Source organism: Pyrus communis, chromosome 16, assembly GCF_041283825.1.
Source record: "Pyrus communis isolate YQ-2024b chromosome 16, ASM4128382v1, whole genome shotgun sequence".
Lineage (NCBI taxonomy): Eukaryota > Viridiplantae > Streptophyta > Magnoliopsida > Rosales > Rosaceae > Pyrus > Pyrus communis.
Window position 1 is genome coordinate 17,838,102 of NC_142580.1, and position 15,429 is coordinate 17,853,530.

Here is a 15,429-nt window from a genome sequence, read left to right on the forward strand (position 1 = left end):
ATATATATATATATATATATATATATATGAAAACACACTAATATTTGGCTTCCTGAACCGAATAATTTTCCAGTCTGACCAAAACTGGGGTCTTTGCATGGGTGGTAAAGTAGAAGGTCCTCAGAGACCAAGAGGGTTTTTGTATCTGCTTTTTCTTTGGCTTGGAAGCTGGCTGCGGTGTTTTGAGACGATCATCTCTTCCTGCTGAGCTTTGCTGAGCATGTTCCACATAATATGTACATCATCCTGAAGCTTTAGTAGACCACCTATTCCTCCACCACACTCACCTCCAACACCTCCTGCAATACCACCATTTTATTGTCTTGACTCTTTTTGTCTCTCTCTCTCTCTCTCTCTCTTTCAAGAGAGAAAACTCTGAAAACTCATCGCATTCGGTTTACTTTAGTCTAACTGTGTCCTTGAAGTTGTTGGATTTGTTCACTGTTGACTGCTGACTCTATATTAAACACCATCGTCATATTATTTACCCCTTCATTCCGCTACATCCGTCCCCTTCTCTTTACCATCACCTACCCCTCCTTCGGCTGTCCACCTCACTCTTCTACTCAAAGTTTTTGTCAATATAAATTCTTTTAAAACAAATCCAAATCAATAGAGGAGCGAGGATTTCATTTGTGGGAGGACCTTTCACATACATAGGTAATTTGAACTCATAACATGAGAGACTGGAGTAATGGTTTAGAGTAAGCATCAACATCCAGAGAGAACTAAACCCTGGAGTAATGCGCATGAAAATTGAAATACCCTAAATTCAACAAAGAGAACTAAAAACATTGTATAAACCTAGAAATCCAAATATGAGGTAAAGAGTAAGCCAGAAAATTTTAAAATATAAGCTAAAGCCAAAGAAAAGCTTATAGAATAAGGAGGGGAAGTGAAGAAGATTGCATTGCAATAAGAGAGATAGAGAGAATAATGAGGGCATGGCTTGGAATAGAAAACAGTTTAGATTAGAACACACTTGAATTTTAAGGGTACTAGATTGATATGCATCAACATCTGTTATAGTAGCAAGAAGAGAAAAAAAAAAAAAAAAACAGGGCAAGATGGGCCAGAGACCATTCTAGCTCTTAGTGGCTTTGCCACTAATCCAAAAATGAGCATGGTGCTATTACACATTCCTTTTTATATTCTACATATCTTTTAATTTCAGTTGTCAGATTGAATGAATTGAAGAGAATCAAATAACAGAAATTAACGTGGGGCGTATGAGGTAAAAAGAACTATGTGAATAGCACCACCTTACTTATAAGTGAGAAATATTAAGTTAAAACATAAACCGCAAATTGGATAGAGTTTTCTATTTAAACTCCATACCATGTCTAAGTTCACTCCAAAATTTTTGTTTGACATCTTATTTTCAATTTTACCCGTATTAATACAATACAATCCACAGTCCACATAAACGTTGTTTAGCCAAATGTTAAGAGAATCTTTGCTAATTATTCATATATCAAAGGTCAATTTTTGTTTTGGACATAATCAATTAAATATTTATGAGATTTTGAAGACATCGTGCAAGGAGCTCGAGGACGAAATTAAGCAGCTGATCAAATCCGCAAAATTCGTGCTTCGGATTTTTGGCCCTTTTGCTATTTAATTTTGCAATTGAATTTGTATTTGGAATGGTGAAGGCAATGCTTGCATCTCTTGAAAACTTGAAGACAACATATGAAAATAGAACTACACAAATAGACACTGCATTTCAGAGTTTGAATTCGAATATAAAAGCAGAACCAGAAACAAAGATTGCATTGCATAGTCTGAACACAAATGTAAAAGCAAAACTAGAAACAAAGACTGCCACACATAGTCTAAACTCAAATGTAGAAGATAAACAAAAAACGGATACTGCAATGCACCATCTAAATTCAAATATAAAAAACAGAATCAGGAAACAAACACTGTGTTGTTGTGTTTGAATCAACAGAGTTGCGCAAGGTGTGAAGTGTAGAAGATGTGCGAGTGATGCGTGAGATTGACCTGATTTGAAATCAAAGAATTTGCATGCTGCCAGATGTGGTATGGATTAGCAAATTTTGTTTGAATGAGGTGTTATAATGTACCTCAAAGTTTCATTGTATTTATAATTGGGAGACGAGTCCGTGACACCACTTTTTACACAATTTTTTGTGAAACCACTTCGTAATGTATAATGTTTCAAAACTCTAGGACCCTTAGATTAAATCTGAAACCATAAGACTATTGAATTAAATTTGACACAAGTAAAGAAATACCTCTACTATCATGTCACCAAACTCCCTACCACCCCCACCACAACATTTCCATGACCGTCGACGTCACTCCCACTACAATGTTCTCGCCACCACAATGTTGTCACCACCCCTATGGTTATCATCATTGTTATCATCATGGTTATCATCATTCTTATCATTTTGAAATTCTTTAGTAATATTACTCATTCAAACGGAACAATATTGATGTGGAAAGCATGAAGTGAAGGATGAAGATGATCAATTGCAAAATAAATTTAGGTATTCGGAAACATAAATAACCATTTACAATGTTGCAATTTACAAAACTAACCACCCCACCGTTCTTTCCCTAAACAATACACCGACCTCTCTCTCTCTCCCTCCCTCCAATTTTCTTCTTATCCTACAATCCCCTCCTCCCTCACCCTGCGTCTCCCCAATTTTCTTCTGATCCTACAACGATCAAGCGACCCCCTTTCCCTCCGCTAAACCACTAACCATGTGACGACAAGAACGTTTATAATTTGCGACATTAAATCAAAATTTTAAAAAACACTAGCCATTAGTTGGACGGTGAGTTGAGGTCTAGCGCCTAGATGGCAAGACGAGGTCAAAGCAGAAGCCTAGGCGGATTTAAGTATATTTCTTAAATATCGTATAAATAAGTGTCTACTTATACTTAAAAACATAGATAATTGCATTGGGATAAATAAGTTGCAAAATATAAGGACAAATAGATTAGAACGTAATGAAAACATAGGGAATAAACATATAATGTGTGTTCATCTAAGTATTCAACAAGTCTTTTACAATTTATCGAAAAAAAATGCAAAAAAAAAAAAATCTATTTTCTACTTAAGAGTTGCGACCTAGGTGGGTTTAGACGGGCTGGGCGGGCGCTTAGACGGTCTAGGCGGGTGCTTAAACTGTCTAGGCGGATACCTAAGAAGATCTAAATATCATTTCTTAATTTTCAAATACTTAAAAATTAATCAGTGCGATGACCAACTGTTTAGTGTCTAGACAAAGTCTAGATCATGCTAAGTGAATTTTTTTAGAACAGTACATCAAACGGTCTAATATATCGGCACCCTCTTATTGTTGCGTTGTGTTTGGGCCTACAAACTTGAGGAAAGCCAGTTGAGATAGGCAAGCGCAGCGCCGGCCCATTCCTAACTCTCTTCCTCCTTTTGTATACCAAAATCCCCCCTCTAGCTCTAGGGTTTGTTAAGTTTCCCTCACCCTCCGGCCTCCGCCCTTCACCGGCTATTTATGCAGGCATCTCACAATCTGAAACCACCGCATCAAACCTCAAAAATGGAGGCAGACACGGTGGTGGAAGCAGGCCTCTCCCTGATAAAGCAACTGGCCTCATGCAACAAAAGCAGCCGAGACAGAGCCCTTAGGGTCCTGCTCAAAACATGGCTGCCGGCGCAACTCAACCTCCAAGATGACCACATGAAGAAGCTCTGGAAAGGCCTTTTCTACTGCCTGTGGCACGCCGACAAGGTCCCGGTCCAGACCCAGCTCATCGATCGTCTCTCCTCTCTGGTCCTCAGCCTCCACCTCCAGCTCTCCCTCCACTACTTCTCGGTGTTTTTGCTCACCATGCGCCGCGAGTGGCCCGGCATCGACGCCCTGAGGTTAGACAAGTTCTACTTATCGATTCGCAGATTTATGACTAGTTTCTTTACTTTGATGAGAAATAATTTGTGGGATTTGGAGCTTGTGAAACGTTTGATGGTTGTGTTGGAGGAGAGGACATTTTTTGCAGATGATAAGTGTTTGGGGAATGGGGTTAATTACCACATTGCCTCGGTTTTTCTCGAAGAGCTTAGGCCATTTCTTCCGATTAAGGCTGAAGTTCTTGAGGTTTTGATAGTGGGTTTTATTCGAGTTTCTGCCAAAGTGCCCGATAAGGTGTTGTTGGGGAAGATTAAGAGTAATTTGTTTGATGTGCTGCTTGGGGCGGCGAAGAGGCTGTTGGAGGTTAAGAAGTCGGGGGAGGACTTGGATTCGAGTGATGAGTTTGTTGTCTTCGGGACAGTTGCGCTGAAAATGGGGTTTGCAAGCAAGTTTTATGAATCGGGGTCTTCACCTGAGTGCTGCCAGGGGAATAGGAAAGTGTTGTTTGGCTTGCACGAGGAGTTTTTGATGTTGGAGAAAGAGTTGGAATCTTCTGGGGTTGAGATTTCTCTTCCTGATGTTGTTTATCATGATGATGAGGAGGTGCCGGATTTGGTGCCTCTTGCTGGTGAGGAGATGGATGTAAGTAACTCGGAGCCTGCTGAGATTGTCATTGCCAATGGGTCTGCTGGAAAGCGTTTGAAGAAGTGCAAGAAGAATGAGAAGGACACTGGTGGTGCTGATACAAAGGCAAAGAAGAAAAAGAAGAAAAAAAAGAATAAGGAGGGGAATGGGAGTTTGGATGAAAAGAACTCTGCGGATAGGGATAATGAGAATGTAGCTGCAAATGGTGAGATTTCAGATGATCAGCAGGTCACTGATGCCGATGCTTTTAAACTTGATGATAATGTGATATCGAACTTGCAGATGCAGTTTGAGAAGATTGCTGCTGATGCTGGCTTGGATGACGATGTTCCAAGTGCCTGTGATTTGCCTTTAGTTTCAGATAAGGGTCCTATCTCTAAGAAGAGAAAGAGAATGAAGAAATCTGTTGAAGAAGATGCTGAGGGTGGCACGAATGCAAAGAGTGGGGAGAAGAGTGCAAAGAAGGTAAATTTTTCCATGAAAAACAATTTGGTGTGGAAACCCCAAACCCCTTTACCTCCGCAAGATTTAAGACTGCCTCCTTCAGCTACACCCAGAGGAAGTGCACTCAAGAAAGGAGTACCGCCAGGTCCGATTTGGGAAATGCCTACACCTACTAAGAAGGTGAAAATGGTAAGAGTTGTTGCTGTCAAGAAGGCACGAAAGTCTGTCAAACGAGTAAAGAAGTTGAAATCTCGTCCTACTTAGAAATCTTTTTGTATGATCACTTTTTAGCTGGAGTTTTTTATTTTTTATTTTTGTTCTGTTTTTGTTGTTCCATGCACAAACAATTGCCCGATATGTGCTCTTTCTCGTTGCCTATGCTATATTGAGTTTATTCATAAAGTTAATTCTGACAACGATATTGGGTTGGCTTATTCATAAAATTGATTGAAATGATGCATTGGTACAGATGCCCTTTGTTTGGTACTTTGTTACTAACTGTTGGAGAATACACTTTCCTCTAATGTTCAACAGTTGTATACTCTAGGAATCATCTATGGATGTTTGCTCGTCAAATGTATTTTTAATCAATGTCTTACTTTTCAAAACTAGATGTTGGTGATATTTTGCTGTATTGTTATTTGATTTTAGTTGCCTCCCATTTGTCTGCGGTAGATTTATATTCGGTTGCTAGCAAAGACCTTAGGAACTAGGATGGCAGCCCCACCTCGTTTAGTTTGCAGCGTGTTCTGCTTGTAAAATACTTAACTTTTTGTAGTTATTTCTATGTTAGATGTGATACAAATTCCAACTCATTCACCCAGGGGAGATGTAGCATACTAGTTTCATAAACTATATTGTCATGCATGTATCGAAAGATTGAGGTTGAGTCAGAATCTCTACGTTTCTCCTGAAGCGACTTTGCCTTGGGGTTTACCAGTGCATTTTGTTCTTGGTTTGTAACTGTCGTCCTGGTAAACAGCTAAATCTGTGTTTTTTATGGGATGCTGAATCATCTGTGTAAATTTGTGGTTGAAGTAGCAGCTGACCTGCCTGCATTGTGTTTGTTCATGTGATGTTAAAGCATAATTTTGAATACCGTGAAGATGTTTTTAGTGTGCCAGTTTATCTAGGTTGTTGATTGTTGGCCTTTCCTGTATCGCGTCTCCAATTATGCTCTCTATTTTTTAGTTAAATTTTAGCTAGAAAGGTGATAAAGTTACCTTAAGAGCTCCCTGGTCCCTGGAAAAATTCAACTCCAATCACTCTCTCGTTCATTAAGAATAGAGTTTCTATTTAAAATATTAAATATTAGTAATGAACGCTAGGAACTCTTTTGTTTTTGTTTTTTTATTTTATTTTTTTTATGTTTTATTACTACAAATGAGATGATAATCTACATTTAACCACGGAAATGGGGACGCACGAGATCTCAGGTGCAAGTGCAAATGCTCTTGACTAGCTGAATCACTAAGAATTTCCTTTATTACTCTCCAAATTTAAGAGCTCCCAGGAATCCCTATCTTAGATCATCTCCAAATGGCAAGGCAAATGCCCAGGCAAATTGAATTTGTTGCGCCGCCTAAGCAAAATGTGGCTCCAAGGGACTAGGAGAAGCAGTGACGGTGACGTTGAGCGAGACGCAATGGTCGACAATTAAAAGGGAGGAGGTGGTGGAACTCGAACCCAGTGTTAACTTTCTTCAATTATTTTAAATAATTACATTAATAAACTACTGTTTAATTTATTTTTATTTTGTCAAGTCATCACTTAACGGTTTATTTAATAATTTTTTAACGAATATCTGGCATTGCAATTATATTATAACTTCATGTATCACATTGTAAAGTTCTAACAATAATGTATAAAATTGTAATTTCCCTCAAATTTAAGAGTGGAAACTATAATTTATCATACTTTACATATAGCCAATTACACCAAGAGGGAAGTGGTGGGATTAGTCTCACAATAAGCTAACAATATGTGATTCAAATTCCCATTTGACGAAAATCAAAACAATAAAATAACAAATTGACTTGGCAGTGTTGGCACTATGCCTCACCATTTGGAGGGGCATATTTTTGACAAGGCAAATATTGGGAGGCAAAATGCCACATAGGCTATCAAAGTACATTTTTGCGGTGTTAATTTGCTTTTCCTTGAAGATGCTCTTGAGGAGGTAGATAGATAGTGTGATTGCAGATGAATTTTTCAAATTCTCTCTAAGGTTTAGCTAGGAATTCATTTAGGAGCCCATTAAAAATGATCTAATACTAGCAAAAAGTTGTTTGATAATGATTCCTAGCAAGTCATTACCTAAGTTTTAGACCATAGAACATCATAAGGTAGTATAAAACTTTCTTTTGTTTTTGCTACATTTTTAGTAGAGCGTGTGCTAAACGTACAAGTTCGTCTTGTACACATCATGATAAACATCGATACATATTATACATAGTAAGCATCATTTTTATGGTAATTTAAATTATGCAGTGGGGTAAGAAGCTTCCATGGCAATGCCACAAAGACCTTCTTTTGCCTCAACACCTCTTTGCATTCTTATATATCCTTCTTCACCCCATTGGGTGCCCCATGAGTTCTTCACCAACCAATACTTGGTACCATCAGCACTAATTCCATAACCAACGGCGGTAACCCCATGATCAAGACTTGTTCCACAAGTTCCTGTAAAGACACCGCTTGAATAGAATTGAAAATCGGAACCTCCAGCATCAATGGCAACAGAAATTGGTTGATTTGCAACAGCCTTCAAAAGGGCTTCTTCACTATTTGCAGGCACATCTTCGTAGCCAGTTATCTTGGCTGCATGCCTGGCCTCCTTCTTGGTGTTGCAAGTACCATCAACACCCGTGTAAGGATAATTAGTCTCGGTACTAAGTCCATGGTTTTTATTAATGAATTGAAATGCATCATCCATCAAACCACCCCCGCAACCTTGGTCCACACCGCTTGTGTCACAATCAACCAGCTCTTGCTCAGACAAAGATATCAGTTTACCAGTTGTAAGCTTAGTAATCCCTTCCATGGCTGCCACTGCTGAAAAAGCCCAACAACATCCTGCACGTATATAATTGAAATTAAATATTGATGTTGTTTTTGCTTGATGAATTAAATAAGGGTTAGATTAAGAGACATTATTTAACGAGTGAAGTTCCAGGTTTGTCTACAGATAAAGTCAATTACCGCATTGGCCTTGGTCCTTGATTGGTGTCACAGCTCCTTTGTTTCTCCAATCTACAGTTGGTGCTGCAGTTACATTTTCATATTTGAAAGCAGTCGTCTTTGAGGAACATTCGTGCCCCATGAATCCATTTCTCGAGGCTTTGAATTCTTCATTCGTAAGGTCTGCAAATTGATTGACACTCAATTTGTAAAGTTTGTTTGCATCATTGTTGGAAGATTCTATGAACGCCACATTCTCCTTGAAAATATTGAATCGCTTCTCCTTCTCATTTATGTCAGCATATGCACGTCCATAACGAGCCATCCATTGCTCGTATTTCGCATACATTGATGCATCTTGGAGAGTGCGAGAGGTGGCTTGAGAAGACAAAGCTCCCAAAATGAAGATAAAGGCCAGACAAATACATTTGCAGTAGTACTGGTTAATGTACTCCATGGTGTATAGCTAGTAAAGTGCAGCTAGGGTTCGATGAAGTAAATGAAAGGTATACTAAAATGGTAGGCTGCTTCGTGGTTTATATAGAGAAGAGAATGGCTGGAGTTGCCATCTCCGTGCCCGAAAAGTTGGTCGGTGTCCTTCGTGCCCCAGAAAATGTCCTGATATGAAAGATTAGATTATGTAACTATTATTTTAATTTCAAGTCGCGATAAATAATTACTAGCTAAGTTTATGTCTTTGTATATCTGGTTCAAGACAAAATACTTCTTGCATACAAATTACTAATCTTTTGTTTTTTATGCAGAGTTCATTATCTTGGAGTTTGCCACACCTCACGACATCCCTCGATGGCTCTATTGATTTGGTAGTAAAGTAATTTTATAATTCCTTATTACGGTAAAGAAATTTATAATTATTACAGTTGAAGTAATATTTTTATTTTTACTTTTTTTATCTGGATGGTAACTTCTATTAAACTTTCTATCTCACATACTTTCCATTAAAAAACCCATGCCAATTAATGTAAAGTTTTTTTTTTAATATTTAATATATAATTATCTACAATAAGGGAGAAAGGGTGTGCTTAGTCTCACAACGGGCTAACAATAATGTGATTCCAATACGTCTTTAGTGAGAATCGAACCTAAGACCTCTTACTTACAAGTGAAGAGGAATACACTAGACTATAGTACTAAGTGACTGTAAATTTATGTAATATATAACAATCTAAGTGAAATATATAAAGGTAAGAGCATTTTAAGGACTCCCACCACTAATTTTGAAGACTCATTTAGATATTTTAAGAGAATATTCGAGTCTTTAAAGGAATATTGTTTGCAATGGGAGGTCTTATGGTATGATCCCTAAACGTAAGGACTAAAATAACAAAAAATCATTGCCCACTTCGTTGGAGTACTGTGGCCATTGATAAAAACCACAATGTTATTTCTACCATTGGAAGAGAAAAACCAAAACCAAAAAGAGAAGTTGTTGTGTAGCATTCCCCAAAAAAGAGAAAAAAAATCCAAAAAGAGAACATGTGGGTGGGGTGGTTTCCCACTTAGTGGACCCACTATTTGAGTCCCTAGCTATAGACAATCCCCACATTTGATGTATTTGGTGAGTCTTATATATTGAGATACTTTGAGGACTTCTATTCCGACCCACTAAGAGCCTTTTGTCCATATATTTAGGGACTATATGGTTGTAGGATTCCATTTAGAGTTCCCATTGAAGATGCTCTAATGAAACTGAATGGGGATGCAGATAGAATCACCTTGTAGATACTTTGAGCAGAACCAGAACAACGTAATCAATTTTTAATTAGCAAATTATTGATATGAGAACCTTAGATGTACTCGACCTCAATTCTTGTTAACGTTCGGGAAGATAATTAGTGATTTAAGTTTTTGTAATTAACAATTCAAGCCATGCTTCTTATGTTTCACAGTTGGGTCAAGAAAAACACATGCATGATAATGCATTATCGTGCATTATCATTCTTCTCCACTAGGACTTCATGTGATGGTAACCTGTTGCGGTTCCATGCAAATCATTCTTCTCCATTAGGAGAGGCAAGGCAACCTTCCAAAGTCCAAAGTAGGTGATAAAATATCTACCTTCAGGCTTATACCATGACATCCAAAATTCTCTTTTGGTTGTTGCCTAACATAGTTAGGTTGCTGTGTGCGCTTAATTATACGCAAATCATAAAGAGCTCAAATGCTTTGTCTTTTGATTGTAGCTTTGTCTTTTGATTGTTTTAAAGAGTCTCTTGGAAATGCTCGAATTCTTAACTATTAACTTTGCTTTGAACGCAGACATCAACCAGTCGATTCTCCTCCGTTGGTCATGTGACAAAAACTTCATTTGTCTCTTTATTAGTCATGTTGCAGCGTGACCATTACAGCTTATATGTTATCCAAAAACGTTTTACGTGGAATGGAGTAAATCATTTAAATTCATGCAGCAGAGGACTCAGGAGGAAGTCCTTGTGGGAAGCGCTTGGAATCTCTGCAGTAGTTGTAAATCATGTAGTCAAGTGACTGAGTAAACCAGCTCGACTCGTTTGGGGTCTTGGAAGGACAACGGGAAGTGCCTGAAGACTAAGTGCAAGCTTGGGCGTTGAAGTTTCTGTATGAGGCTGTGAAGAGGGCTTTGCTCCAATCTGTCTCCGCAAGTCCGCCGCGTGTGGCCAAATCGTCTGCATCATGCCTTGGTTCTTTGTTAAAAGAAACTCCCTTGGATTCTAAGTTCTTGAACTCTCTAATGGGTGTTCCATCCACAGAGAAGCTAGTCAAGAAGAACAAAGCATAGAAGTTCAGTATATATACATCATGCAAAAAATGAATAATACCATATGGACTACGCTCTCTTCGAGACTTTTGTTAGCAGACTGTAAATTCAGACCACACATTCATGAAAGAAGACAATCTGATCAATGATTTTGATGTACAATCTGACAACATAGAACACTAGACTATTCCCATTTTCACGTCACTTATAAGTATCATATCGATTGGTCGCGCCACTAATCATGTCTCCCGCAAAAATGATATTCATTTACATAACTAAATCTTTTTTGAGTCTCACTCAGTGTGACATGTGGTCAGTAAATATGGTACATACAAATAGTTTTTATTAAGTAACAAGAGATTTGGGGTGTTTAGGGAGAGATTCTTGTGTGAGGTTACCATACATTGTGGGTCATAGGTGTGGTGTAAGACCATCTCCAACCGAAGGAGGGCCAAAGGGCTCGTTTTAGCCCTCTGGCCCTCCAAGAAATTAATATTTTAATGAACAGTGCATGACTATATTTCTTACCATCTCCAACCGAGGGGCCAGAGGGCCATAGGCCAAACATAGCCCTATGACAAAAAACCATTTCCAACCGAGGGCCAAAAGGCTATAGTATGGAATGTGAAGAATTGAAATAAAATGAGGTAAGATAGTATGGAATAGTGAAAAATATTTGAGAAATGGTGTAGGAAAAAATTAGAAATTTAAAAAAAGTCCAAAAAAAAAAAAAAAAAAAAAATCCTAAACCCTAAACCCTAAAGTGGGCTAGGAAAATGGAAAAGAACAAAAAGAAAAAAAAAAAAAAAGTGGGCTAGCCAGCCGGTTGGCCCTTTGCCCTTTTTTGTCTCGTGGGGCCCACGAGCTCTTTGACCTAACCCTCGGTTGGAGACAGTTTGCGAGCTATTTTTTCGGCCCTCTGAACCCTTCGGTTGGAGATGGCCTAAGAGAGGGGTGAGACACAAATAGAGCCAGGTGAGCATGAATTATAAATCAGGACCGGGTGGGATAGGGAAATGCTTTTGTATCCGCACGGACAAGTGGTCCGGATGCCAGACTTTAGAATTTCTCGTATATAAAAGATAAAATAGTATAAAATATTACAAAAATACTTTTACAGCAACCGTTAATGCATGTACACGCTATTAATTTATTTACAACAAGTCACAATCTAGTATCAAATTCACTATATATATGTGTGTGTGCGCGTGCGCATCATCCTCAAATATGTGTTGGTCGAAGCTAAGACTTTCTATAACCTAGTGAGACCAAGTACTCTGGACCAACTAGCCATGTACATAATATCACAAGCAATGGCAAATCCAGGATTTTAAACTCGAGGGGTCCCAATAATAAAGGTCAAAAAATTTATAGACAAAAATAACATTGAAAAGTTAAATATACGAGAAACCAATACATGAAAAAAACATCTTTTTCAATGTAAACTAACTAAGTTGTCACTCAATCATTGATCTCCCATTCTGTTGTGAAGTGGACCCTTAATGATATTCATAGCGGAAAATGCTCTCTCCACTGAAGCAGTTGCAACAGGTAAAACCAAATCCAATTGAACAAGCAAATATACATATGCAAATGTTCAATGCAACCCTTTTCTTCATCATTTTCTTAGCAAGATCATTAATCCCCTACAATTGAGAAAAATCATTATCAAAACGTACAAAATGAATATAAATATCAAGTTGATCTTGAAGTGCCGATCTATCCCGATCCATGAAATCTTTAGGATACATCTGAGCAAGGCAAACAAGCTTCTCTTTATGAAAAGCTACAAATGAATCATTTGGACTCAAACATGCCAAGCAAATAAGCAATTTGGTATTACCTTTAGTGAAGCGATCATCTAATTCTGTAAGTTGGAAATCAATGACCTCAAAAAAGAGCTCCACTTTATAATGATGACAATTGGTCTTTCTTGGAGCCTTATGCAATGACTTCCCTTGAATGACATATAAATCATCCATATTAGGCACCTCAATTTCATGTTCAACACAAAAAGATGATACTTTATCAACCAAAAGATCAAAATTTTCATCATTCCTTATGCAACGTAGTTGTTCTTTACATGTCTTGACTAAAGCCATTGCATTCACAATCTCTTGATCTTTTTTTTTTTTTACAATGCTTGTGACAAATCATTTGTAACTCCTAATATGGATTTCATCAAAAAGAGGAGGAACACAAACTCAAAAGATTGTAAATCTTTTAATAACCTTTTTGCGTCACCAGCACTATCATTGTAGCAATCTTCAACAATCATGTCAAGCACATCCACAACATTGTAATCAAACTAATCAAAGCACCATGATGTGAATTCCACTGTGTATCCCCAACACGTTTGAGACTAGTTTCTTGATTTATCCCTTGCCATTTTCAAGACAATCATTTCAATATCTTTTATGAGATTTTCTTGTTGTTTCTCTCTAAGTGCACCACAACGCTTACATGAGCATCCAACAACATTCACCAAACTATTAGTCAATGTGAAAAAAGTGCCAACATCGGAGTTTTTCTTTGCTACGGCAACAAGAGCTAATTGTAGTTGATGAGCAAAACAATGAACATAGAATGCACAACTTTCTTCATCCAAAATTTTCTTTTAAGGCCATTGAACTCACCTCTCATGTTACTCGCGCCATCATAACCTTGACCTTGTAGGTTGGAGTAGCTCAAATCATGTAGTTTCAAGAACTCATCAGTGGACTCCTTTAGTTTACTTGAAGTTGTTTCAGTAATGTGTTGGACTCCCACAAACCTTTCAATTACTTGACCTTTGTTGTCCATATAACGCAAAATCACCACCATTTGCTCTTTTATTGAAATATCATGTGATTCATCTACCATTATAGAAAAGAATTTACTCTCTTTCACTTCCTTCATAATAGCCTTAATGGTTTTGAAGGCACATGAATTGACAATATTTTTTAATTGAAGAAGCTATTAACTTGAGATTTCCAAGAGCATTTTCCAATACAACTTCCTTTATTTTCTCATCATGATCTGCAAGGAATTGCAAGAGCTCTAAATAATTCCTCCCATTATTCGAAGTGTCACTTTCATCATGGCCATGAAAAGGAAGGCCTTGTCGCAACAAGAATTTAGTGCAATCTATTGATGCATTCAAGCAAAGATGATATTTCATACACTCTTTTTCTGACTGTTTGATCACAACTGCTTCAATATGTGTCTTTTGGTTCATTAGATAACTAGCCGCTTCTCTAGCTTTATTGTGGAAACTACCAATAGGACCAACATGTTTGTCAAAACATTCTCTTGCATTCTTCCATTTCTTAAAGCCTACCCTAATGAAGGCATCGCTTCCTAATTGTTAATAGTTGATTTTAAAGAGATAGCAATGAAGACAAAATGGCACATATTTAGATATACTATACTCCAACCAATGATATTCTTCAAACCACGAAACAACAAATCGTTGCTTTTTCTTTGCATGCAAAGTGTATGGGAACTCATACTTTGAAGGCCTACAAGGTCCCATTTGCAAATATGCTCTTCGGACCTCATCTTGAATATTAGAAGGATAGTCCTTCATTCGAATTCTTTTTCCCGGGTCTCTCTCAAGATTATTAAAATCAATGTCACACTCATTTTTTCTTGAGCTCGAACTACCCGAACAAGTAGATCGTGCTATTGGCTTTGGCTTGAAAAATCTTTCCATATTTCTTATTTCGAAACTACACATTTAAGCAAAAACACAAAACATATACCAATCAACCAATCAACCAATAAACAAAAATGCTATCTAAATTTCAATGATAAAATGAGTATACAAACATAAAACATATCAACAATCATATCAATAATAGACTAAAAGTCTCCACCAATATCTAATATAATTTAATTGAGATTAGATTAGAATACCAAAAAACTTGAATTTTGAACCAAATAGTGGTGGCTTAGAGAATTGAAACAAGTGGGGTTTGATATTGGAGTAATGTAATTATAATATGGGATTGGGTGGGATTAGAAATTTAGGGTTTTGGGGGAATATAAGAAAAATGGGGATTAGGGGGAAAGCAGAGGAGCAGGGAAAGGAAAGGGGATTCTCGGGAAAGATGTGGCCCATGTAGGGCTAGGCTTTAAAAAAATACGAAACATCATGGACAAACGGCAGTGTTTGTCTCTTTTGATTTTTTTTTTTTAAATAAAACAATTGGTCAAAACACTGCCGTTTTGGACCAATTGTTAAAAAGGACCTGTTTTCTTTCTTTTCCCCCGCTGTCTTCTTCTTCATTGCACTTGCAACCTGCAGCACGAACCTCGTGTTCGAGTATGAGAGGTCCTCTAGAAAATTTCAAGCAGTAATTTAGGATTGCCGAGGGATCTTGGGACCTCCCAGGTCCCTATGTAGATCCGCCACTGATCACAAGTGTACAACTGTTGATTCCTTGTTGGTTAGATATTAATGGCTTTTGATACCATACTCCCCTTTAATTATCATTCTTGTTCCCCAAACCAGAAAACAATATTGAACTTTGGTATCCTGTGGACTTCAACTTAAGTAAT

At 37.6% G+C, this 15,429-nt stretch overlaps 2 protein-coding genes and 1 pseudogene across 2 annotated transcripts; 1 reads left to right on the plus strand and 2 right to left on the minus strand.

Annotated features, from left to right (window-relative positions):
* The first annotated feature begins 3,351 nt into the window (after positions 1 to 3,351).
* LOC137731087 (uncharacterized) lies at positions 3,352 to 5,368 on the plus strand. The gene has a single exon (XM_068470163.2). It carries the CDS (start codon positions 3,510 to 3,512, stop codon positions 5,214 to 5,216), a length of 1,707 nt encoding a protein of 568 aa, XP_068326264.2. The 5' UTR covers positions 3,352 to 3,509; the 3' UTR covers positions 5,217 to 5,368.
* A 2,066-nt stretch (positions 5,369 to 7,434) lies between these two features.
* LOC137730552 (senescence-specific cysteine protease SAG39-like) lies at positions 7,435 to 8,589 on the minus strand. The gene is made up of 2 exons (XM_068469534.2): positions 8,154 to 8,589; positions 7,435 to 8,027 (listed from the first exon to the last, which is right to left on the minus strand). The coding sequence occupies exons 1-2, from the start codon at positions 8,587 to 8,589 to the stop codon at positions 7,435 to 7,437; spliced, it is 1,029 nt and encodes a 342-aa protein (XP_068325635.2).
* A 2,108-nt stretch (positions 8,590 to 10,697) lies between these two features.
* On the minus strand, positions 10,698 to 14,581 carry LOC148690083 (uncharacterized; annotated as a pseudogene).
* Between the last annotated feature and the right edge of the window lie 848 nt (positions 14,582 to 15,429).

Excerpts from the sequence above, each read along its gene's own strand:
- LOC137731087 (XM_068470163.2), top strand. The coding sequence starts at position 3,510 with ATGCAGGCATCTCACAATCTGAAACCACCGCATCAAACCTCAAAAATG.
- LOC137730552 (XM_068469534.2), bottom strand. The coding sequence starts at position 8,589 with ATGGAGTACATTAACCAGTACTACTGCAAATGTATTTGTCTGGCCTTT. Across the intron at positions 8,028-8,153 it reads CAAGGACCAAGGCCAATGCG|GATGTTGTTGGGCTTTTTCA; the intron begins GTAATTGACTTT and ends ATATACGTGCAG.